The sequence below is a fragment of the Thalassophryne amazonica genome, chromosome 17 (assembly GCF_902500255.1).
Source record: "Thalassophryne amazonica chromosome 17, fThaAma1.1, whole genome shotgun sequence".
Classification (NCBI taxonomy): Eukaryota; Metazoa; Chordata; class Actinopteri; order Batrachoidiformes; family Batrachoididae; genus Thalassophryne; species Thalassophryne amazonica.
The window spans coordinates 45278371-45303061 of record NC_047119.1 but is presented as its reverse complement, the minus strand read 5'-3'; the positions used below and the strand labels follow the sequence as shown (position 1 = coordinate 45303061).

The 24691-nt window shown below is 41.1% G+C and overlaps 1 protein-coding gene across 1 annotated transcript in view; it reads left to right on the top strand.

The window, feature by feature from the left end:
* LOC117529215 (phospholipid-transporting ATPase ID-like) overlaps window positions 1-24313 on the top strand; it is a 65156-nt gene extending 40843 nt beyond the window's left edge. Inside the window, exons 13-28 of the mRNA XM_034191935.1 lie at window positions 1772-1980; window positions 2096-2139; window positions 2232-2397; window positions 2607-2795; window positions 2992-3107; window positions 3185-3349; window positions 3435-3546; window positions 4563-4668; window positions 4901-5051; window positions 6148-6331; window positions 6426-6649; window positions 7344-7427; window positions 11047-11292; window positions 14203-14341; window positions 22877-23007; window positions 24004-24313. Coding sequence (XP_034047826.1) covers window positions 1772-1980; window positions 2096-2139; window positions 2232-2397; window positions 2607-2795; window positions 2992-3107; window positions 3185-3349; window positions 3435-3546; window positions 4563-4668; window positions 4901-5051; window positions 6148-6331; window positions 6426-6649; window positions 7344-7427; window positions 11047-11292; window positions 14203-14341; window positions 22877-23007; window positions 24004-24270 — 2533 coding nt within the window. The 3' untranslated portion in view covers window positions 24271-24313. The remainder of the gene's footprint in view (window positions 1-1771; window positions 1981-2095; window positions 2140-2231; window positions 2398-2606; window positions 2796-2991; window positions 3108-3184; window positions 3350-3434; window positions 3547-4562; window positions 4669-4900; window positions 5052-6147; window positions 6332-6425; window positions 6650-7343; window positions 7428-11046; window positions 11293-14202; window positions 14342-22876; window positions 23008-24003) is intronic.
* Window positions 24314-24691: the final 378 nt, after the last annotated feature.

The following is a 24691-nucleotide window of genomic DNA, read 5'->3' as shown; positions in this document are numbered from 1 at the left end:
AACATTAAATGAATGAATTATTAAACATGTCCATGAAGGCAAAGTTAAGTCAAAAAGACATTTGCACAGGTAGACGAAGCCCTGTCCCTATTGTGCATAATTTTAAAACATTTACAACCACTAGAATAGTGAAATTCATATTTTAGTAATTACTCTGTCCTGATTACAACATTAAAAGCAATCACATAGTCAGCGAGGGTGTGATTTAATGTTGAAATGACTCAATTAAAAAATTATTTAATCATGAAAAATCCTAATGAACAAACACACTGCTGTCATTGTTACATCATCTTCTGTTGTGTTGATAATAAATATTTAGATTTATTTATGGTGTCTTTTTTCCTGGTTGAAATTCAGATGTGAATGAATGAATCTACCAGACTTAAAAATGTACAAATTACTTTTCATGCTATTTTGGCTAAAAATAAATGTCCAAGGGTCATTATGTTAATCAAAAAATCATCTCACCTGAAACAACAGATGCGTTATGGATTTAATTTACAGACAAACATCAAAGATTTCTAAAGAATCAATTATTTTTTTACTTAAAACTATTTTAATTACAAGTTGTTTAATGTAAGAAATAAAACAGTGAGGATTTTCTTGAATAAACTGCTGGGTATAAATTAGCAGTTCTAATGTTACTGACACACATCTACACTATTCTGTGTTTTGGCCTGATGCCTTGTTTCGTTTGGCTTTAGAGTAAGGCTGCAACAAAGATTAATTAAAAAAAACTATGGCTTTCCTTCAGACAATTTGGTGCTCAAAATGCAGGCAATAATGTTTCAGAGGGATATAAATTTAAAAATCTTCCAGGGGAAGCTAGCCCCGCTCTCCCTTATCCCCCACCGCTCAGTGCGCAGTTTGCTGCAAGGAGAACTTTAGCGTCTTCGGTTCTTTCGACTACACTGTCTGGAAGCACTTTAAAATTAAAATGGCCATGTAAAAGTTCCATGCCCTTCTCCATGTCCGCGGCAGCAGTCAGCAACAGACATGCAAAAAAACCCAAAACAAACGGCATTAACGTGCGATGAAAAAATTGTTGACATTAATTAATTAATGCGTTAACGCGTTAACTTGCCCAGCCCTAATTCTGTTATATGTTTGATTGCATGACTGAAGTTGGGGAGCAGAAAGTAGATGGGTCCATGGCAGTTGATGTCAGCAAAACAATAAATAACTCATGAAATTAAAAGGACATGTAATAAGGATAAACCGATTAAATACTGGTTAACTTTGATGCACCAGTTCAGTAAAAAAAAAAACCAACCTTTTTTTTGCTTATGTTATATATACCACAAACATGTTTGCCAGCTGCTGAATGGCTGGTAGAATAGGATGGATGATGAAAATTAGGAGCAGGTGTGGTGCAGTTTTATACCATATCTATGCAGTATGAGATGAGTTTGTTTCCAAAGCCTGAGTCTGTTGGCCAGCGCCAGGCTTTTTCTTGAGAAAATGACAGATCCTAATTTGTTCAGGTTTTGTCTAAACTCAACTCACACTGACAGCAAAATGTAACAGGCTCCTAAATATGCCACTCAGTTCCAATGCACAAAAAAATTGTCATCAAAATTCATATGAAATTGCAGGTGTCACGTTTGTAAAAAAAGTTTTTGCTGAAATCGCAGACAATCAAGTATCAAAAACTGGTAATGAGAGACCGGTTTATAGTAACAAACAGAACAATTAATTAAGTCAAATAGCAAAAGTTCATCCTTTATGTCTCGGGATATCTGCTTATCTCTATATTTCATGTCAACATCAGCGTGGAGATCATCCGGCTGGGGAACAGTTTCTTCATAGACTGGGACAGAAAAATGTATTACACCAAGAGCGACACACCAGCTCAGGCGAGGACCACCACACTCAACGAAGAGCTTGGCCAAATCAAATACATCTTCAGTGATAAGACGGGAACGCTGACGCAGAATGTCATGACTTTCAACAAGTGCTCCATCAACGGGAAATCTTACGGTGACACACACAGGGGACATGAATGAATTTGAATGAATGTTTTTATAGGTTTTCACTGTGTATGTCTCAGATGCTCAGAAGTGAGCGTCTGACTCTTTCATTGTTTGTTCTACAGGAGAGCTATTTGACATTTCTGGACAAAGGGTGGAAATAACAGAGGTGAGCGGGAAAAGGTGTGTTGAATTTTTTTGAAAAACTGTGATTCCGGAATGCCATATTCCAAAGGTCCTGTTTGTGTCCTCTTTCTGCAGAAGACACAGAGAGTGGACTTCTCCTGGAACCAGCTGGCCGATCCAAAGTTTGTGTTCCACGATTACAGCCTGGTGGAGACGGTGAAGGAAGGAAACCCAGAAGCTCAGAACTTCTTTCGCTTGCTGGCGCTGTGCCACACTGTCATGCCTGAGGAAAAGAAGGAGGGTGAGTACCATCTACTGTCCTGGTATCCACCAACCTGGAACCTGAGACACCCCAGGGGGTTCACCAAAAAATCACAGGGGGGTCACGAGGTTTTGTCTGTTCAGCAGTGCACGTTGCATAAACTCATAACAGCGCACTTACTGGATAATCAGCAGAAATTAAAAAGCTTATTAGAATTAACCGTCATGCTGTGTGTACTTTGTTTGAAGGAGAACTTTACTATCAGGCTCAGTCACCTGATGAGGGCGCTCTGGTGACTGCAGCCAGAAACTTTGGCTTTGTGTTCCGCTCACGCACATCTGAGACCATTGCAGTGGTGGAGATGGGCAAACAAATCACCTACGAACTTCTCGCCGTCCTGGACTTCAACAATGTTCGCAAGAGAATGTCGGTCATCGGTGAGAGACAACACAGCGTAAAACATTTTAGCTCCACTTTATATATTTTTAAGTCATTTTTAAAGCTCCAAGCATTCATCTGGTTAAAGCTCAAGGATGTTCTTATGTCCAGCATTTGGGTTCACATGGTGTTTAAATGGTGGCAGAAGTGATGCATGACATTCTACATTAATTATTAAGTCACTGTGACTTTCAGTGTCCAGCCCAGAGGGCAAGTTGATTCTTTACTGCAAAGGAGCTGACACGATCATCTACGAGCGATTACACCCGTCTTGCAGCAAACTGATGGACGTTACCACAAGACACCTCAACGTGAGTGACGGCTGTATTTTTGTTTATTTACCTTTTTATTGTCACGTTCTGTCGTTTGAGACTCTGAACCCTAACAGGAGTATGCTGGCGACGGCCTCCGCACGTTAGTTCTGGCCTACAAGGACTTGGATGAGACTTACATGCAGGATTGGAAACAGCGCCACTATGAGGCCACCATGGCCATGGAGGGACGAGAGGAGAGACTTGACCAACTTTATGAGGAGATTGAGAAAGACCTCATGGTGAGTACACCTTCTGATGCACATGTTTGAACTGTTTTTAATTGTACACATCAACGATGCCTACTCTTCGCTGTTGGTTTTGTAGCTGTTAGGAGCAACAGCCGTGGAGGACAAGCTGCAGGACGGCGTTCCACAAACCATCGAGCAACTCACAAAAGCTGACATCAAAATCTGGGTGTTGACTGGAGACAAACAGGGTGCGTGTCACATTTCTGCTCAAATTAAATTAATTCAATAAATTAAAAGTAAAAGTTGGTTCACAGAGCAGCGTGTCACCAAAGTGACTCCCATAATGCACTGGTTTACCTGGTGGAGGAACATATTGTCCACCCTGACAAAATGGACCTAAAAACCTCAGCAGACAAAATAAAAGAGATGCATCATGCAACATATTCTTCCTGTCTATTTGTGCTTCTGTGGGATGGCACAATACCACGTTTTTAATGTCCGATATGATACCGATACTGGAACCTTCAATATCTGCTGATACTGATAACGGTGCGATACAGTTGCTACTGTCTTAAAACAGCTAATGCATGAGTAAATAGTTACAGGTAGGGTTAAAAATAGTGAACTAAACTTGACCGTGTCAAAAAAAAAATGTGACGCACTTTGTAACGGTATCACGAAAACAAGTGTGAGACTGGACTGTACAGACCACAACATGACTCAGAAATGCAATGTTTGTTTATTTGTTTGTTTTTTATTTCTGATATCCAATTCAGTAATTTTGGCTAGTATCACACTGTTACTAATCCAAATTGTCAGCACCCTTAGTTTTTACACCATATTGCATGAGCTCCTGGTTTCATGGTTGTTTTGAATTATTTCTGAAATGCAACTTTCTAAGTGCCAGAAAGCAAAATATGTTCATGTCTAAAAACAGCAAAATCTGTTGATGACTCAGAAAATGACAGCCCAGATTTCACTTTGGCCAAATTATTTTATTTTGTTTTTATTAAATAATCATAAATTCCTGGTTTAACCTTTGACCCCATTCAAATGACTCTGTTGTGTTTCAGGACCATGTTCATAATATTGTTCCACTTCAGATCAACTAAAGACAATATTTCTCTTTATGGAGACATAATCCATTCATACATCCATTTCCTGAACTCGTTTATTCCCGTTAAGGGTCACTCGGGGCTGGAGTGTATCCTAGCGGTCACTGGACGAGATGATTTTCACTGATCTTCATGATGTTTTCCAACAGAGACGGCAGAGAACATCGGCTACTCCTGCAACATGCTGAGAGAGGAGATGAACGAGGTTTTTATCATGGCAGCTCATACAGCCGAAGGAGTCAAACAGGAGCTCGAGTGAGTTAAATTCAGACTTTTAAAAGCTTGGATTTTTGCAGCCGTAAACACAATAATCCCTTAATATAAAGGATGTGCATCAGAATCATGTGAAAACAGCTGATTGCTGCTGCTTCATCTTTAAGAAAAAACTTGCCTAAAGTGAAATCATTTCAGGATGTGAATGTGATTAGTTGGTGAAATTTTTCACTTTAGTCCCACCCAACCATCTCTATTGTCCTTCTGTGAACAGGAACGCAAGACAGAAGATGTGTCCAGGAGCCACGCAGGAGCCGTTGGTGAGGACAGTTCGTGCAGGCCTGTTCTGGCTTAAAAAGTCCCAGACCGTGCACGATGAAGAGGTGGACGGAGAATACGGCCTCATTATAAATGGACACAGTCTGGTAAGAAGGGTATCTTTGAACAAAATAACTCAGTTTTAATTTGAGCTGGACCAAACCTGGTGTCAGGATTGAGGATCAGTCAAGGGCGAAATGATTCGAGGTTGAGAAAAATCAGTTACAATTCAAGGTCACAGCTCAAGGTCAAAACATTGTTCCAAGGAACACTGATATGAAGTCATGTATCACTTTTCTGTTGATCACATGACCTTTGACTTTGGGTGATCATGAGAGGTCGAACTAATCTGATTCCGTTTTGTGCAGAATCGATCAAATGTCTCCAGGTGCATATGTCTATCCTATGGGTAAACCTTAGCTTTTGCCAACTTTAGTGATTGCACCCCCTGCCTGTGCATTGTTGTTTATTTTTATATCATATTTTCCAGTGTATACGTTGTATCTGTCAACAAATGCATTATGAAGTGTTGCACCTTTTCTCTCTATGTAGAAAGGGACAGGAATTCATTATAGCACATGTGCACACCACAGCTTGTGCTGTTTCTTAACATAAGGATTGTTAAATTCCTAAAGTAAGTAAGATGGACAAATAAATTTTGCCAGCCAACAGTGTTGGAAACACTAAAAGACATTTTTTAATCTAATTCAATTTTTTTCCCCCAGTTCTTCAATTTTGGATTTTTGTGCATTGTTGTTGTGTACTTTATTATTGGAGTTTATTCAGTGCTTTGATTCCTGGGAAAGCCCTGTATAAATATATTATTATTATTATTATTATTATTATTAACAAACACATGGTGCCCCCCCGGCCAAAAAAAACGATATACATGACACATGAGAATACCGTACATAAATGAACCTTACTGCACGCTGACATTTCTGCACATATACAAATTGAAAGAACATCATTTGCACTGAAACGAGTGGATCTTTTTTTTTTCCATTATTCATTTGCATGTTAAATTCCATATTTTTACTTATTGGTGCACTAAATTTATTCATGTAGCAACCAAAGTTGCATTTCTGAGAGTGCAGTTCATTACTTTACCACCCACCATGACCCAAGGACCAGGACTGAACAGTCTCTCTCAACACTGATCCATTTTCCTGTCGTGTTGGATCTTTTGGATCTTGTTCTCAGGCCTTTGCTCTGGAGAAGAACCTGCAGCTGGAGCTGCTGAGGACAGCGTGCATGTGTCAGACGGTGATTTGCTGCAGGGTCACTCCTCTGCAGAAGGCTCAGGTGGTTCAGCTGGTCAAGAAGTACAAGCAGGCAGTCACACTGGCCATCGGCGACGGCGCCAACGACGTCAGCATGATCAAAGGTGATGGTCATTCAGCATCCAAGCCCCAATAGGAAATAAACCAATCACAGAGCTGCACTTGCAACAGCTACTTTCATGTCTTTTGTGTTCCCAGCTGCTCATATCGGTGTTGGTATCAGCGGTCAGGAGGGCATGCAGGCTGTCCTCTCCAGCGACTTCTCCTTCGCTCAGTTCCGTTACCTTCAGCGCCTCCTGCTGGTGCACGGTCGCTGGTCATATCTGCGCATGTGCAAATTCCTGAGTTATTTTTTTTACAAGAACTTCACGTTCACCTTTGTGCATTTCTGGTACGCCTTCTTCTGTGGCTTCTCTGCTCAGGTGAGGAACACACTGAGGGACAAGTTTGGACTTTAAAGTATCATCAGTTATGATAGATCAGGTTTAAGCATCTTGACTGCAGAGTCATATTCGTGCCTGCAGTTACCCACAATTCCAACCAAAGATTAATGAGTGATGGTCAGATTGACCATTAGGTGGCGCTTTAGACTCAGGAGTGGAAAATGGAAACTCCATCAGGGTGGACTGATAGTTTCTTTTTGGGGTGGTGATGGGAAACATTTTTTGATTTTTATGGTTTTAACTCTTTTAAGTGGATCCTCTAAAAATGGCAGTAATGTTAAGAAGATGTTTTTTAAAATGTATATTTTTAAAAAGTTCCATCTCTTCATAATGTTTTATACCATAGTCACACCAAATATCTTAACTTCCTTTACTGAGGGAAAATAACCTTAAAAGACTGATTTTAAAAAAATGTTTCACTTCATAAATTGTTTGAAATTTGTCTGCAGTTTTGTTTTTGCGGACTGGTATTTTTTTAAGCATTTGCCTTTGATGGCTTTGTTTACTACTGATGCAAACAAATTTTTAGCAGCTTTTGAAATATTAATAACTTAGATTTAATGGTTGGGAATGCAGCGCCTGAATTTAAATATTATAGTCTGTGCCTCATAAATATTTGGCACACGTAGCGACTAACATCTGTGTAAACACGCACGCTGTTTGTTGTTGGCAGACTGTTTACGACGAGTGGTTCATCACCCTGTACAACCTGGTTTACACGGCTCTGCCCATCCTCGGTTTGAGCATCTTTGACCAGGTGAGTAAATAACTTACCACATACGTAGATATTCTGTGACGAAACATCACTAGATAATATTTTAAACCCTCTCAGGAGTGTTAATCTCATGACTTGTGGGCAGAAAACCTTTTTTTGGTCATCTTGGTTACTGTTATAACCTCCACCAATGAAGTTGGAGGTTAAGTTTTTGTCCCTGTTTGTTTGTTTTTGAGCACACAATTTTTCATATATTGTTATGAATTTTTTACTGAAGATTCATATCCTGATAGATAACTGATTCAATTTTCAAGGTCATAGCTCAAAGATGAAAATCAGGAAAAACTTGGAAAACTGGAAAAATCCCTACCTTTAACATTGAATGAATTTTCAAAAATTCATAACTCTTTCATATTTCTTTCATATTTGACAGCATTGTATAGGATGCACTCTAAAAAAGGAACTGCTGTCTCAACTAGAAACATTGATGTAACAATTTACATTGATTTTTTTTTTTTAACGTGGCATTAACTCAGTAATGGCTGAGTTGAACTAACTTTAAAAAAAATCTATGCAAATTGTTACATCCATTTTTCTAGCTGAGACAGCAGTTCCATTTTTAGAGTGTTGTATCCTTTATTGACTGACAAAGTTTGATCTGGATCTGATCTGGATTGGGTATTTTGTGGCCATTTAAATTTAACATTGAAAACCCCATTTAATGTATATTTTACATTATATCTTAATCAAACGTGCCCCAATCACTCTCATATTTGAACATGAGGTGCAGACTGGCACTCACTATCACCTGACAAAGTTTGATCTGGATCTGATCCAGATTGGGGATTTTGTGAACATTTGAATTTAATATTGAAAAGCCCATTTGGTGTACATTTTGCATTATATCTCAGTCAGAAGTGCCTCAATCACCCTCATTTGTGACAATGAGGTGCAGACTAGCACCCGAATAGACTACGTTTGATGCGCATCTGATCCGTACTGCAGATTTAGCAGATATTTGATTTTAACATTGAAAAGCCCTTTTGATCTATATTTTGTATTATATTTTAGCTTATGAAAAGCCACTTCTAACAGAACTTTGACCTTGAAAATTTTGTCCAAGGTAAAAAATTTGTGGAATTGGAAACTAGTGTTACCGGAGGTTTACCTCTATGAGTGTGGTCATTGTTGTTCATTCAACCGCTTCCGGTTTTTTGTCCGGGGTCGCCACAGCGGATACAGCCAGATCTGCATTGGTAAGTGCCACAAGTTCTACGCCGGATGCCCTTCCTGACGCAACTCCAGTTTTACCTGGAGAAACACACACAGCTGCTGGTGTTCCAAAGAGGTCTCCCATCCAACTGCTAACCAGATCCTGCTCTGCTTAGCTTCTGAGATCTGACAGGATCAGGCTGACACAGAGCAGAACGGCTGCACCTCTATGAGCGTGGTGCTGTAGTTTTATTAATGGCTTCATTTCATGGTTAGCTCCAGTTTCTCTCTGAAATATTAAAGGACAAGCTGAGTTACCCACGCTATGCACGGGTAATAGAGAAGAATTTTAGCCATGTCATTGCATATTTCATGTCACTTTAGTTAAGGTGTAGTAAGTTGCATTGCATCGTGTGTATGTTGTCTTCATTAATTTGTGACATTCATGAGACTCAAATGAATGATGAGAAAAAAGGCGATGCAATGCTCTGGCATGTCGTACACAGCAGGCACATTTTAATTGAAAAAACGCACAGCTTAGCTCGCACGCAGCACGCGCTGGCCCGTTTGGATTGTAATTAAAGTGCACCCTAGCCAGCTGCTATATATATATCTATATATATCTATATATCTATATCTATATCTATATATCTATATATATATCTATATCTATATATCTATATATATCTATATATCTATATATCTAGATCTATATCTATATCTATATCTAGATCTATATCTAGATCTATATCTAGATCTATATCTAGATATATATCTATATCTAGATCTAGATATATATCTATAGATAAATATATATCTATAGATAGATAGATAGATAGATAGATAGATAATTTATTGTCATTACAACAAGTGAAACAAAATTTCTTCACACCCAATCACCTCAGACAAAAATACAATTAATCCACAGTTATTACAAGTTGAACTTAATAATGGCACACATCAGAATTAAAACAACCATACATATACATTTGATTGTTTATGTACGCTAAACTTCAAGACAGTCCGTCATCCGAATTGAGGCATTGTGAGTGTGGGGGCCACAGCAGTATCCTGTGCTGCAGTGAGCTCGGGGGAAGCGACAGGGCCTTTGGGACGTGCGTCATGTGTGCAGTTGAGATGAGTTTGTATCAGTCAGATGAGTTTGTTTCATTTTCTGCCAGTGTGTGCATAATGTCTGGAGTTGCCTTGACAGCATCAGTCTGTAGGGAATGGCAGAAGATAAGAGGGCAGCCGAATGGTTACCAAAGCCGTAGAAATTCTTCTGGATGAAAACAGTGGGGCGTTTGACCTTCAGAGGCTGATAAGCCTGCCATGGTTAGGGTTGAGCAGAGAAACACATTTGCAGCTCCTCTGACCAACCAAATCCATTTTATGAGTATTCTCTGGTCTCCGACATCTTCCTTTGCAAGACGTACATTTACTTCAAGATGTTATCCAACTTACATCTGAGTTCAAGGGTTAACGCAGTCTAAGACTGTATCACCTTGCTCACCTCATTAATCATGACAGACAGGTGAGGGGTCGTGGTTATGGTAGCAGCCTTCTTGCCAATTCTCCGGTAGGTCAGGGCAGCAAATAAACCAATAATGTTGTGAAATGTTGTGTCACCTTGGTTCCTGCTGGGTCCTGCCTCTGAGCTGATCATCACAGCTGTCACTCATCATCACCTGCAGTATATCAACCCAGGTTCTACACTTCCGCCTTCACGAGAAACTCTTTTTGTTTGTTTTGTTTTTTCTACACTCAAAACTCAGTCCTCACCTCCAAAGATCGCACACCTCGTCAGCTCCGTGGGCTGCCACCTGGCTTCAGACTTCATCCTCACCTTCTCATCTCATCTTAGCAAATGTAATGCGCATTCCAGACCGATTGTCATGGTAACTGGTCTGATATGGGAAAATATCAGACCGGAAATCAGCCAATCAGAGCGTGCGTAGCGTCGCAGTCACATTAAAAAAAACATTTATTTACTGGCATTGTGTTCCAAATCAGTGGCAGATAACCTGTCGTGTACGTACGGCCTCCAGTTTTTAAATCAAGATATGCTGAGTTCATGACAAACAAATAAAACACATGCAGGTTTTATCACCAGCAGAGGATTGTGTTCTAACCATAATGTGCTGTGATAGGTCATATTTGTTGATTCGAGTTTGTACATTTTGGTTGATCATTTTAAACCTAAGATTACATGACAGTAAGGTTGCTGTCTACCACTAGGTGGCCAGCATGAGATTTTAAACCTGAGTGCAGTCAATAATGCACCGAAATTCTGATACTAAATTCTGCTCACTTCATATTTGCACTCAAGCAAACTTGCATGTTGTCTTATTAGTAGTCTTCCCTGCACTCAAGTTTGATAAAAATCACAAAAGTATTCATAAATTGGGATAATTTCCCAGCATCCTCTGCTTGTTGTGTGTTTCTGCAGGATGTGAATGACCGCTGGAGCATTCGCCATCCTCAGCTCTATAGGCCCGGCCAGCTCAACCGCTACTTCAACAAGAAGGCCTTCGTGCTGTGTATAATGCACAGCTGCTACAGCTCCCTCATCCTCTTCTTCATTCCCTGGGCCACCGTGCACGACACCGTGCGTGACGACGGCAAAGACATTGCTGACTACCAGTCCTTTGCTCTGCTGGCGCAGACGTGTCTCCTGGCGGTCGTCAGTATTCAGGTGAGTGAACAAGTCACAAAAACAGCTTGACTCACTTTAATTATTTTAATTGCACATATTTAATACACAAAAATTGTCCATAAGGGCCGGGACACAACTGTAAGTTGATTTTTGGCTGTCAGTCCATCTTATTTTCACCATAAGTTAACTTCTCAACTGAATAAACAGTTGAGACTTTGCCGTAAATTTGAGCATCTTTTGTCACCATCTAGTGGGTGATGTGAACATTTCAGGGCTTTTGGTCTATTTCCTACTTGAAACCCAAATAGTTAAACAAAAAAAGGCATGTATAAATGTCAGAAATGTACTTTTTTTTTGGCACACAGAGCTTTCACCTCCCAATATTCATGTATAAAAATTCTGATTGTGAGAGTTTTACAGTTTTTGAGTTTTAAGATACAAGTTTGCCAGAAGGGTGTATGGAAGGACAGAATTGGGTAGCGCATTCTCGTTTGAGGGTGGGCGCCAAAGGGGCAAAATATGACGCATATGACATAATTTTTTTGCTTCTAGGGACAAAAACGCGGCATTTTCTCTGACTTTGGGGTAAATTACACGCAAACAAAGTGGAAATACAAAGAAAAATGATGATGCGGTGGGAAAGTGGACATGTGTTGCGGTTTGTTTGTCACCTGGAGCACAAACATGTTGAGACGGTTTTGCAGGCGATAGAGCGTAGCTACTCTGGTTAGCTAGGCTAACACTTACCGAAACAGTGTCTACCATTTGCTTCGTCTTCCCTTTTCCACTGGGAACCGGGAAAAAAAAAAACACTTTTCACAATTGCTTTGGTGATTGCAGCCAAAAACAAAACAGGACCCTATTTTTCCATGTGAAGTTATGCTGTGTATGTATTGTACAATAGGAGCGGCTGTTCCCATAAGTGGTCAAATCCCGCAGTATCGCGCAGGGTTCACACGAGACTGCGCTGCCCTGTTTCTCCTGACAAGCACAGTTTACAGTTGCGACAAAGAGCAACAGGCAGGCGATAATCTGAAAACCAGAGATTATAAAATACAGATTTACAACACATTTAAGATAAGGAGACAGAGTTACTGGATTTACCCCATTGAAGTTGGGACATTGTGTAAAATGTAAATAAAAACAGAATACAATGATTTGCAAATCCTCTTCAACCTATATTAATTTGAATACACCACAAAGACAAGATATTTAATGTTCAAACTGATAAACTTAATTGTTTTTGTGCAAATATTTGCTCATTTTGAAGCTTTTTTGAAATGTGATGCCTGCAGCACATTTCAAAAAAGCTGGGACAGTGGTATGTTTACCACTGTGTTACATCACCTTTCCTTCAAACAACACTCAATAAGCGTTTGAGAACTGAGGACACTAATTGTTGAAGCTTTGTAGGTGGAATTCTTTCCCATTCTTGCTTGATGTTCGACTTCAGTTCAACAGTCCGGGATCTCCATTGTCGTATTTTGCACTTCATAATGTGCCACACATTTTCAATGGGCGACAGGTCTGGACTGCAGGCAGGCCAGTCTAGTACCTGCACTCGTTTACTACAAAGCCACGCTGTTGTAACACGTGCAGAATGTGGCTTGGCATTGTCTTGCTGAAATAAGCAGGGACGTCCGTGAAAAAGACATTGCTTGGATTGGAGCATGTGTTGCTCCAAAACCTGAATGTACCTTTCAGCATTGATGGTGCCATCACAGATGTGTAAGTTGCCCATGCCATGGGCACTAACACACCCCCATACCATCACAAATGCTGGCTTTTGAACTTTGCACTGGTAACAGTCTGGATGGTCTTATTCCTCTTTTGTCCAAAGGACACGACATCCATGATTTCCAAAAACAATTTGAAATGTGGACTCATCAGACCATAACACACTTTTCCAATTTGTGTCTGTCCATTTCAAATGAGCTTGGGCCCAGAGAAGGCGGCGGCGTTTCTGGATGTTGTTGTTGTATGGCTTTTGCTTTGCATGAAAGAGTTTTAACTTGCACTTCTAGATGTAGTGACACAATGATGTCAGTTTTTAATGCAGTGCCGCCTGAGGGATCAAAGGTCACGGGCGTTCAATGTTGGTTTTCAGCCTTGCCTCTTATGTGTAGAAAGTTCTCCAGATTCTCTGAATCTTCTGATTATATTATGGACTGTGGATGATGAAATCCCTAAATTCCTTGCAATTGAACGTTGAGAAACATTGTTCTTAACCTGTTGGACTATTTTTTTCACGCATTTGTTCAGAAATTGGTGATCCTCGCCCCATCTGTGCTTGTGAACTGAGCCTTTTGGGGATGCTCCTTTTATACCCAGTCATGACACTCACCTGTTTCCAATTAACCTGTTCACCTGTGGAATGTTCCAAACAGGTGTCCTTTGAGCATTCATCAACTTTCCCAGTTTTTGTTGCCCCGTCCCAGCTTTTTTGAAATGCGTTGCAGGCATCCATTTCAAAATGAGCAAATATTTGCACAAAAACAAAAAAGTCTATTAGTTTGAACATTAAATATCTTGTCTTTGTGGTGTGTTCAATTGAATATTGGTTCATATAAGAGGATTTGCAAATCGTTATATTCTGCTTTTATTTACATTTCACACAATGTCCCAAATTGGTGGTTGTATGTCATTTTTACTGTGTATTCATTAAATCTATTTCACAAAGGCAGGATTGAGCAAAAACACCAATTTATTTATATTTTGTTGTTTTTTTTCATTAAATTGATTTCCTCTCTTATTGTAAATCATGTCAATCTGTAGATTCATTTAACTTGTGTTTGCGTTGAGGTTAACGATACGTTAGTGTGTATTTCGAGTAGCCGGTGCTGTGTCTTTGCACACCGAGTCCTCTGCTTGTACGTATGAAGTAGAACTCACATGACCTCGTGCAGTGCTGCGTGATGTCAGTGTGAAGTGTTTGTGTGTCACTCGCAGCTCTGCCTGGACACTCATTACTGGACAGCCGTGAACCAGTTTTTTATTTGGGGCAGTCTGGCTGCCTACTTCGCCATCACCTTCACCATTTACAGCAACGGCATGTTCCTGATCTTCACCCAAGCGTTCCCCTTCATCGGTGAGTATGCGGTGTGCGAAACGGTTCTGTGACATCAAGCCTCCCGGTCATATCTTAATGTTTTAGGATTTGTTAAAAGCTGGGCGTGGCCCCCATCACTGCTAGCTAAAGAAGCCCGTGCACCTTCTACATACAGTTGTATGCAAACGTTTGGGCACCCCTGATCATTTTCATCCATCCATCCATTTTCTTCTGCTTTATCCGGAGACGGGTCGCGGGGGCAGCAGCTCAAGCAAAGCCGCCCAGACCTCCCGATCCACACACACCTCCCCCAGCTCCTCCGGGGGAACCCCAAGGCGTTCCCAAGCCACCCGAGAGATATAGTCTGTCCAGCGTGTCCTGGGTCTTCCCCAGGGCCTCCTCCCAATGGGACGTGCCCAGAACACCTCTCCAGCGAGGCGTCCAGGTCCACGTCCCAACAGTCAGGGGCTGTGAGCATGGACCGGGCCGCCGGGCCACCCGCCCTCGACCGCCACCCAATCCTCTCTGCACCTGACCCCCATGGCCCCCTGTGCAGGTGGTGAACCCACAGGAGGGCGGGCCCACGTCGCTCTTTCGGGCTGAGCCCGGCCGGGCCCCATGGGCTAAGGCCCGACCACTGCTTGACTATAATTTTTATGATTTTTTTTTATAAATCATTGGTTGTCTGGATCAGAAATTTCAGTTAAATATGTCATATAGCAGACAAACACACTGATATTTGAGAAGTTAAATTAAGTTTCTAGTATTTACAGAAAGTGTGCAATAATTATTTAAACAAAATTGGGCAGGTGCATAAATTTGGGCACCCTTGTCATTTTGATTTGAATACATTTAGCACTAATTATTGTAACACAAAATTGGTTTGGTAAGCTCATTGACCCGTGACGACCTTACACAGGTGAATCCAGTCATGAGAAAGGGTATTTAAGGTGGCCATTTACTAACGTTTCCCTTCTTTGCATCTCTTCTAATGAGTGGCAACATGGGAGCCTCTAAACAACTCTCAAATGACCTGAAAACAAAGATTGTTCAACATCATGGTTTAGGGGAAGGATACAAAAAGCTATCTCAGAGATTTCATCTGTCAGTTTCCACTGTGAGGAACATAGTGAGGAAAAGGAAGATCGCAGGCCCAGTACTAGTTAAGTCCTGGAGTGACAGGCCAAGAAATATCTCAGATGAGCTGAAGCGAAGGATGATGAGAACAGTCATAGTCAGCCCACAGACCTGCTCCAAAGACCTACAGTGTGATCTTGCTGCAGATAGTCTCTCTGGATTGTTCAACTTATACAACGCACTTTGCACAAGGAGATGCTGTATGACGCTGTAATGCAGAGGAAGCCTTTTCTGCGTACACGCCACGAACAGAATCGTTTGAGGTATGCTAAAGCACAATTGGACAAGCCAGCTTCATTGCTGTGGACTGATGAAACTAAAATTGAGTTATTTGGACATAACAAGGGGCGGAATGCATGGCGGAAAAAGAACACAGCATTCTACCTACAGTAAAATTTGGAGGTGGTTCCATCATGCTGTGTGGCTGTGTGGCCAGTGCAGGTACTGGGAATCTTGTTAAAGTTGAGGGTCACATGGATTCCAGTTGATATCAGCAGATTCTTGAGAACAATGTTCAAGAATCAGTGACAAAGCTGAAGTTGCGCCGGGGCTGGATCTTTCAACAAGACAATGACCCTAAACACTGCTCAAAATCTACTAAGGCATTCATGCAGAGTAACAAGTACAACATTCTGGAATGGCCATCTCAGTCCCCAGACCTGAATATTATTGAAAATCTGTGGTGTGATATTCAACGGGCTGTCCATGCTCGGAAACCAACAAACCTGAGATGTTTTGTAAAGAAGAATGGTCCAAAATACCTTCAACCAGAATCCAGACTCTCACTGGAAGCTATAGGAAGCATTTTGAGGCTGTTATTTCTGCAAAAGGAGGATCTACTAAATATTGATGTATTTTTTCTATTGGGGTGCCCAAATTTATGCACCTGCCTAATTTTGTTTAAATAATTATTTCGCACTTTCTGTAAATCCTATAAACTTCATTTTACTTTTCAAATATCACTGTTTGTCTGCTATATGATATATTTAACTGAAATTGCTGATCCAAACTGTTGTGTGGGCCGCCAGAAGAGGAGGTACTGCTGGCCCACCACCAGAGGGCGCCCTGCCTGAAGTGCGGGCTTCAGGCAGGAGAGGGCGCTGCCGCCACGGACACAGCCGGGAGTGACAGCTGTTACTCATTATGTCCTGACAGCTGTCACTCATTCTTCATCATCCCACTCCATAAAACCCAGACGTCATCTCCACCTCATCGCCGAGATATCGTACTTCAATGGAGGTAATATCCTCAGCCATTTGTGTTTACTTATAAGCTGTATATTGTGAGTGTTTGCAGGAGTACCGGTCCCTCTTCCTGTGGAGGCTGAGTGAGTGCAGGACGGCACTCTTTTCCTCTGAGGGATCACTGTAAATTCATCAGCATATTGAGTGAGAGGTGGAGGTGGCATTCCCACCGTTATTGTTACTGGGTGTACACACACCCACACTTGACTGTCTTTGTTCTTCGCCAGCAGTACCAGATCCGACAGTCGGGGACGGTGATCACCTGGGAATTCGGGACTTGGCGGCTCCAGTATTCACCAGGTTCGGTGGCGGGGGAAATCGTGTGGTTCCGGCTCTTCTCAGGACAGACGTCTTCTATCCTCGAGCCTGCCCACACGTCACCTTTGTGGATTGACTGTAATCATATTCTGAGATTGTCTGTGTATTCGTTGTGCAGCTTCACAACATTAAATTGTTATTTTTTGGCTCCTCTATTGACCGTTCATTTGCGCCCCCTGTTGTGGTCCGTGTCACTACACTTTCACAACACAAACAACCAATGATTTATAAAGGAAAATCATGGAAATCATCAGGGGTGCCCAAAATTTTACATACAACTGTATTAATGCCACTCTGGAATTTATTTCTATGGTCCACTTTTTAACACTCTGAACCCCAAAAGGTTTGGGGCTTTTTTTTTTTTTTGTGCTTTTCCATCATATTTTTACTCACTGTGACCTCCAGTGATGAAAGTGGGCCATGGGAAAAAATGAGAAAAAAAAAATCCTGAAAATTTTTTGGAAGTGCCAACACTCCTGGCGGGGAGTCTGAGGGTTCTCTCTCAGAAAAATGTAAAATCTCAGATGCATTCTGATGCATTTTCAAGTCCATTTACCCACCCAAAAAAAAAACAAAAAAAGAAAACTTTTTTGTTGGGTCAGGTAAATTTTTCCACCCATCTTTTCACACAACTGGTATTGTGCTGCCTCTCTTTAATCCCAAAAACATACATTGTGGCTCAGAAAAGTACACAGTAAAGGAAATGACAATTCAAAGAACTCAAAAATAATAATTCTCAGTATCAAATCAAATGGAAGTATTTTTGGCACATTAATGCATCAGCTTGTTAAACCTTCACTTACTTCTGAGTTTTCCTTGTTTTGTCAGGAGCTTTGGAGCTGTTGATAATCTTTCTTTTCAAATTCTTGGCCACCTAGATGTCTGTGTTTTCAGTTGTTTTTTCTGGGACAATCCCTGTTCCAGTCTGCGTTCATCTTTCTTTTCCTTGGCTTTTGCCCATTTCTTTTTTAAAATCCAAATATTGCTTATATTAAAAGGTACCAAATTCATTTATTCACCTTTTCATTTAAAAATAGAGGTGAGGGCTCCAGGAAAATCATTGCTTATCTGGCTAGACCCTAATGTAACAAATATTGTAAAAAGTACATTATTGCCAACATTTGTTGTCTTATGCATAATGCAAGTGATAATCAAATAAAAAAAAAAAAATATATCTTCTTACCTCCCTGGTTTGTTTTCCTGACATAGGAAGACAAAAAAAAAAAAAAAAAAAAAATCACCATTCTTGTCTTTTTCCTCTAACCACTGCCATCTAAACCTGTTCTTCACACCGTCATCACAAGACAGGCTGTGCCCGCTTTTCACAATTGTGAAATCTGCCATTATGTTTCTGATTTTTTTTTCACCCCAAAACATCAGAAAGTCTACATCCAGAAGAACCATAAAATGCAGATTTAGCAGGCTAGAGTTTGCATGGAGACAATTTGAAGTAAATTCTTCCCAGACATATTTTGAAACAAGATCAAAGACTTCCCGGAGTCTTCGCTTTTTTTGTATAAACAATGATTTAAAAGTCGGGTCGCCATTCTTGTCCTTTTGCTCAACCCAGCCCCATTTTCTGATGAAATTATCTCCCACAGCAGAACAATGTTTCGATTTGTTTAGTAGTTTCAGCATGGCACGCAGTTCATGGTAAAATCTGTAACGGCGTCTCTCATTGGCTGCTGTGTGGACATGTGGCGGCACATGACATTAACCCTTGAATCTTGGTTTCAACGCACAACAAACCAGGTTATTCCAGGTGTTTGTCATAAAATACTCCAAACTAGAGCACCGTGCTCGTAGAGCGCAAATGTCCTAAAGGATTAGACACCTCTGTTGCAGTTGACACGATGATAGTGCAGCAGCTAAGAGAATATTTCAAGCAAAATCATGCAAATGGTGATACAAGCACTAGAGTTGGCACAAATACTCCTTAGACATTACTCTTTTGAAAAAACCGAATGGCCACTTGAATTTTCAATAGACGCCCAGGTAGAGGTCAGTTGAAGAATTACGCAGGGGTCAAAATTAAAGATGCTCAAATCATTTTGAAAACTACACCACATTATGTGTCTGATCATAAAGATTCCAAAAAGGTATAGTTTGGAATATCTATGACTGAATGATCAGGAGTTATGGGGTAAAAACAGAAAAAATGGTGACAAAGGTCAGTGTCAGTTTCTACAGGGGTCAAAAGTTAAAGTTGCTCCAAGTCTGGTAAAAAATGATGCATATTATTAGTTGAGTTAACAGGGTTTTAAAAAGGAATAGTTTGGACCATGTATCATGCTTAGTTATCATGTGACGGGGTAACATATGTCACATGTCATAGAATCCAATGGACGTTGACCTTGTTTGACCTTTACTTTGGAGACCAAACATTCAACACAATCAAAACTATTCCATTTATTAATCCTATTAGCTCAGCCAATAATTTGCATCGCTTTTTACCAAAATTGAAGGAACTTTAACTTTTGATCCCTGTACAAACTGAAAATGACCTTTGTCAAAATTTTTGTTTTCTGTTTTTACCCCATAACTCCTGATCATTCAGTCATAGATACTAGATAGTCCAAACTATACATTTTTGGAATCTTTACTATCAGACAAATAATGTGGTTTAGTTTTCAAAATGATTTGAGCATTTTTAATTTTGACCCCTGTGTAATTCTTCAATTGACCCCTACCTGGCCGCCTATTGAAAACTCAAGTAGCCAGTCGTTTTTTTTTTTTCAAAGAGTAATGTCTCAGGAGTATTTGTGCCAACTTTGGTGCTTGTATCACCATTTGCATGATTGTGTCAGTTATCTGCTGCACTATGAGTGAAACTCTCATCGGATTTAATGTTGTATGATAACAGCATTAGCCCTTTTAGCAGCTGTCAGTAGCTTCACCCATTAGGTGGTTTGGCCTTCATAGAGAGGCGTGTTCAGGCGTCTTTCGTCACACATAGAACCACGCGCGCGCCACACCTTTATGCATTCTTTATGCATTAAGGACTTCTGACTTTCCATTTGGCTGAGAAATGTATATAAAGGTAGACATATTCTCCGTTTAAAAAAAAATCTCACCAGCAAAACACAAAGTAAGTAAAAGCCCGGATTTCTGTGAATTTCTGGAAAACCTTCATCACTGGACCTCAGTTGTCACTGCACCTACAAGTGCTGCACCCTCTATGGAAACAACACAATCCTGGTCACACTTGGGTAGAACTCAAAAATGTATTTTGTGCAGTATAACAGTTCTGTTGCAAATTATAAAACAACAAAGAAGCTGTATATCTTTGATAACATTTTGGAAAAAAAATTACAAAAATGGAATCTATACATATAAAATGTTTCCAAGTGGCCTCAAGTGTCTCTCTCACACACACACACACACACACATATGTATGTATATATATATATATATATACGAGGTCTATTAGATAATAAACCGACCCTTTTTTTTTTTTTTAACTATATGGATTTCAATGACGTGCGATTACACCAATCATGCTTGAACCCTCGTGCGCATGCGTGAGTTTTTTCACGCGTGTCGGTGACGTCATTTCCCTGTGGGCAGGCCTTGAGTGAGATGTGGTCTCGCCCTCTCGTCTGAATTCCTTTGTTTCACACGCTGCTTGAGACGGCGCGCGTTGCTTTATCAAAAAAAATTTTCTGGACCTGTGAGGAATATCCGAGTGGACACTATTCGAGAAATTTAGCTGGTTTTCGGTGAAAAGTTTAACGGCTGATGAGAGATTATGCGGTGTTTCTGTCGCTGTAAGGACTTCCCACGGAGCGGGACGTCATGCAGCGCTTCCAGGCGCCGTCGTCGGCCTGTTTCGAGCTGAAAACATCCTAATTTAAGGCTTAATTCACCCAGGACGTCATGAGAGAACAGAGAAGATTCAGAAGAGGCCGGCATGAGGACTTTATGCGGACATTCCACTGTTTAAGGACATTTTTTAATGAAAGACGTGTGCGCCGCGACAGGAAAAACACCTCCGTGTTGAAAACCATTTGTAAAATTCAGGCGGCTTTTGATGGCTTTCAACAAGTGAGTAACTGAGAAATTGTTTAACAGCTTGGGCATGTTCCAACTTGCCCGTTAAGGTTTCCAACGGAGGTGTTTTTCCTGTCGCGACCCCCCGCGGTCGGGTCCGGCCCAACATGCGACTTTGCCCACATGTTCTTTCATTACAAAATGTCCGTTAACAGTGGAATGTCCGAATAAACTCCTCATGCCGACTTCTGAAAGTTCTCTGTTCTCTGACGACTTACTGGGTCAACAGAGCCTGAAATGTGGAAGTTTTCAACTTGAAATGGCGAGACGCTGCCACCTCGAAGTGCAGATCGCCGTCAGGCGCCGTGGGCCATCCTTACGGCGACAGTACCAGACCAAAATCTCTCATCAGCCGTTAAAATTTTTACCGAAAACCAGCTGAATTTATCGAATGGTGTCCACTCAGTTGTGCCTTACAGTTTTGAAAAAATTTTGATCAAACAAAGCAGCAGTCTCTGAGCCATTCCTAAACAATGAAAAAATCGACGAGAAGGTGGGCGACTCCTCACTCAAAGACTGCCCACAGGCGAATGACGTAACCGACAGGTGTGAAAAAACTCTCACATGCCCACGAGGGTTAAGGCATGTCAGATGTAATCACACGTGATTCAAATCCATATGGTTTTTGAAAAAAATAATAAGGTCGGATACTTTTCTAATAGACCTCGTATATATATATGTATGTACGAGGTCTGTGAGAAAAGTATCGTACCTTTTTATTTTTTTCAAAAACTATATGGATTTGATTCATATGTTTTTACGTCAGCCAAGCTTGAACCTTCGTGCACATGCATGAGTTTTTTCACGCCTGTCGGTTGCGTCATTCGCCTGTGAGCACGCCTTGTGGGAGGAGTGGTCCACCCTTCTCGTCGTTTCATTGCGAGGAAATGGCGGAATGATTTGGGCTTTTTTTTCCATCAGAATTTTTTCAGAAACTGTTAGAGACAAGCAGCTGGAAACCATTCGAAAAATTTATCTGGCTTTCGGTGAAAATTTTACGGGCTTCACAGAGAATAAGGAGTGTTGCTACAGCTTTAAGGACGCCCCACAATGGCGCACGGCGCGCCGTGCTCCGAGCCGCCATCGAGAGGCAGAAACCACCACATCATTTCTAAACGGATGGCTGTGTGGAGCCGGGACTGTCGTGTGCAATTTCTCTGGTTATCACAAGAGCTGGACATCAGCCATTTTCCGGCAGACTTCACTTTTAACAAGAGATTTTGTCATGGAAAGCCGCGCGGAGGCTTCGCGCGTCACAACCGATTCGCTGATCGAGCGAGACAAAGGAACACCTCCGTTTCGGAGTGCCAGGGGACAAGTTGGGACATGCCCAGCTCTCCACAATTTCTCTTATACTCACTGGGCTGGTAAGCATTGAAAGCCGAGATAGGCATGTCCCAACTTGTCCTAAAGCTGTAGTAACACTCCTTATTCTCTGTGAAGCCCGTAAAAGTTTCACAGAAAGCCAGATAAATTTTTCAAATGATTTCCAGCTGCCTGTCTCTAACAGTTTCTGAAAAAATTCTGATGGAAACAAAGCCCAAATCATTCTGCCATTTCCTCGCAATGAAACAACGATGAGAAGGGGTGGACCAGTGCTCACTCAAAGCCTGCTCACAGGCGAATGACGCAACCGACAGGCGTGTAAAAACTCACGCATGCGCACGAAGGTTCAAGCTTGGCTGACGTAAAAACATATGAATCAAATCCATATAGTTTTTGAAAAAAATAAAAAGGGCTTATTTTTTGCCAAAAACAAAACTAAAAAAGAAGTGATTTTCATGAAATATCACTTTTATTTTTAAAATATAAATTAATTCACCAGGTACTGCAAGAAACTCTCTGAACCAGCCGAACCTGTGGCTGACTATTATCCTGACGTCCATCCTCTGTCTCCTGCCTGTGGTGGCTTGTCGCTTCGTTTTAATTCTGCTCCGCCCCACCGTCAACGACAAGGTGAGACAGCACGCCACACGCACCGTGAAACCAGCCAGTCTGCTGCAGGGAGGTTCAGCTCTGGTCTAGTTAGAGAGCGCTGGAGCAGCAGAACTGATTTGGGTTTTGACTGAGGACAACCTTCAAACTGTTCTCAGCAAACAGGGGCGTATTGGATCACACCCGTCACCGATCTGCTTTAGACACGCTCGGTTTGTGACAACTTTATACATTTATAACAACAAAATCTATTTATAGAGTACTTTCAGTCAGAAAACTTGAAAACATCTCAATAGAAAAATAAAAACAATGTTAAAGACACCAAATTAAAAACATCACGTGAACCACCAACAATAAAGGAGGAGCTGAAATCACACCCAAATTATACGTAACAAGAGCAACCACAGATTTCTGATGTGTGCCAAGTTGGATCCAGATCACCTCCAAAATCCAGTGGAGTCTTCCATGCCCGAATATCTATCTGTGGTACAAAGGTGGTGAGAATCTGTGAAGCAGTTTTGATGTAATCCTTCAGAGCCTATATAAAGTGAAACTTGATCCAGAATCCGGATCCTGATCCGAATCTCCTCCGAATTTAATGGAGTCTTCCATGGCCTAATATCTATCTGTGGTGAAAATTGTGTCAAAATTCATGCAGTAGTTTTTTTTTTGCTAACAGACAGACGGACATATAAATAAACGCAGATGATTTTATTATGTCTTTGGCGGTCGTAATTATTTTAAGATGAATCTTACAGAGCTGGCTGGAAAAGTGATGATTTATTTGCTTTTAGTTCTTGTGCAAACTTTATAATAAACAATATAAAAGAAAATTGAGATTAAATTTTAATTTATTGTTCCTGCAGATTGTCAGAAAGATGACAATCATTTTTGTGTGAGGTGCCTATTAAACTGGCCGTACAGGTTTTTATTCGGCACAGAGGCAGAAAAAAAAATCTCTACATTGTTTAATGATTGACACGTCGTTAAATCAGAACACGTCTCTCTTTTTTCTAGGTGCGTTATAAAATGCGGATGGAGGCTTTGCCTGCCGCGGTGCCACGCCGCCCCACCGTCAGGCGCATCAGCACCCGGCGTTCGGGCTACGCCTTCTCTCACAGCCAGGGCTACGGTGACCTGGTGACCTCCAGGAACTTCCTGCGGAAGCGGCCCCTGAAGAACCGAACGCCGCTGTTCACTCATACGGACTCTCCTGTGGCTCAGAGTCAGCCGCAGGTCTTCAGAACCATTACCGAGGAGCCCGAGATCCAACAGAACCCCTAGACAGAAGGTGAAGCTCTGCGGGGGGGTGCAACCGTTACTTGATCCGGACAAATACACTCACGTGCACACTGCCAGTAGGAAAAATGTCTCAGTCTGCAGATGTTAATTTTCAACAATTTAAAATAAATAAATAAAAAACACACACAATGTAAACATTTGACAGTCTTATGAAAGTTCATTACACTTAGTTTCAAGATTGGGGGGGGTAATAAGTATTCAGCCCTAGACTTTTAGATGTTTATTAATGTGACAAAACAAAAAAAGGACTGCATAAATAGTCACTGCTGTGCATAAGTGAGGTGAGCCACCAAAACACCCCGAACAACGGATTTCATTTTAGAAAGAAAAAAAAATCTCAACTGAAGCACAGAGACTTGAAACACATCCTCCCACGACACTGGCTGTAAAAGTGATGATTCTC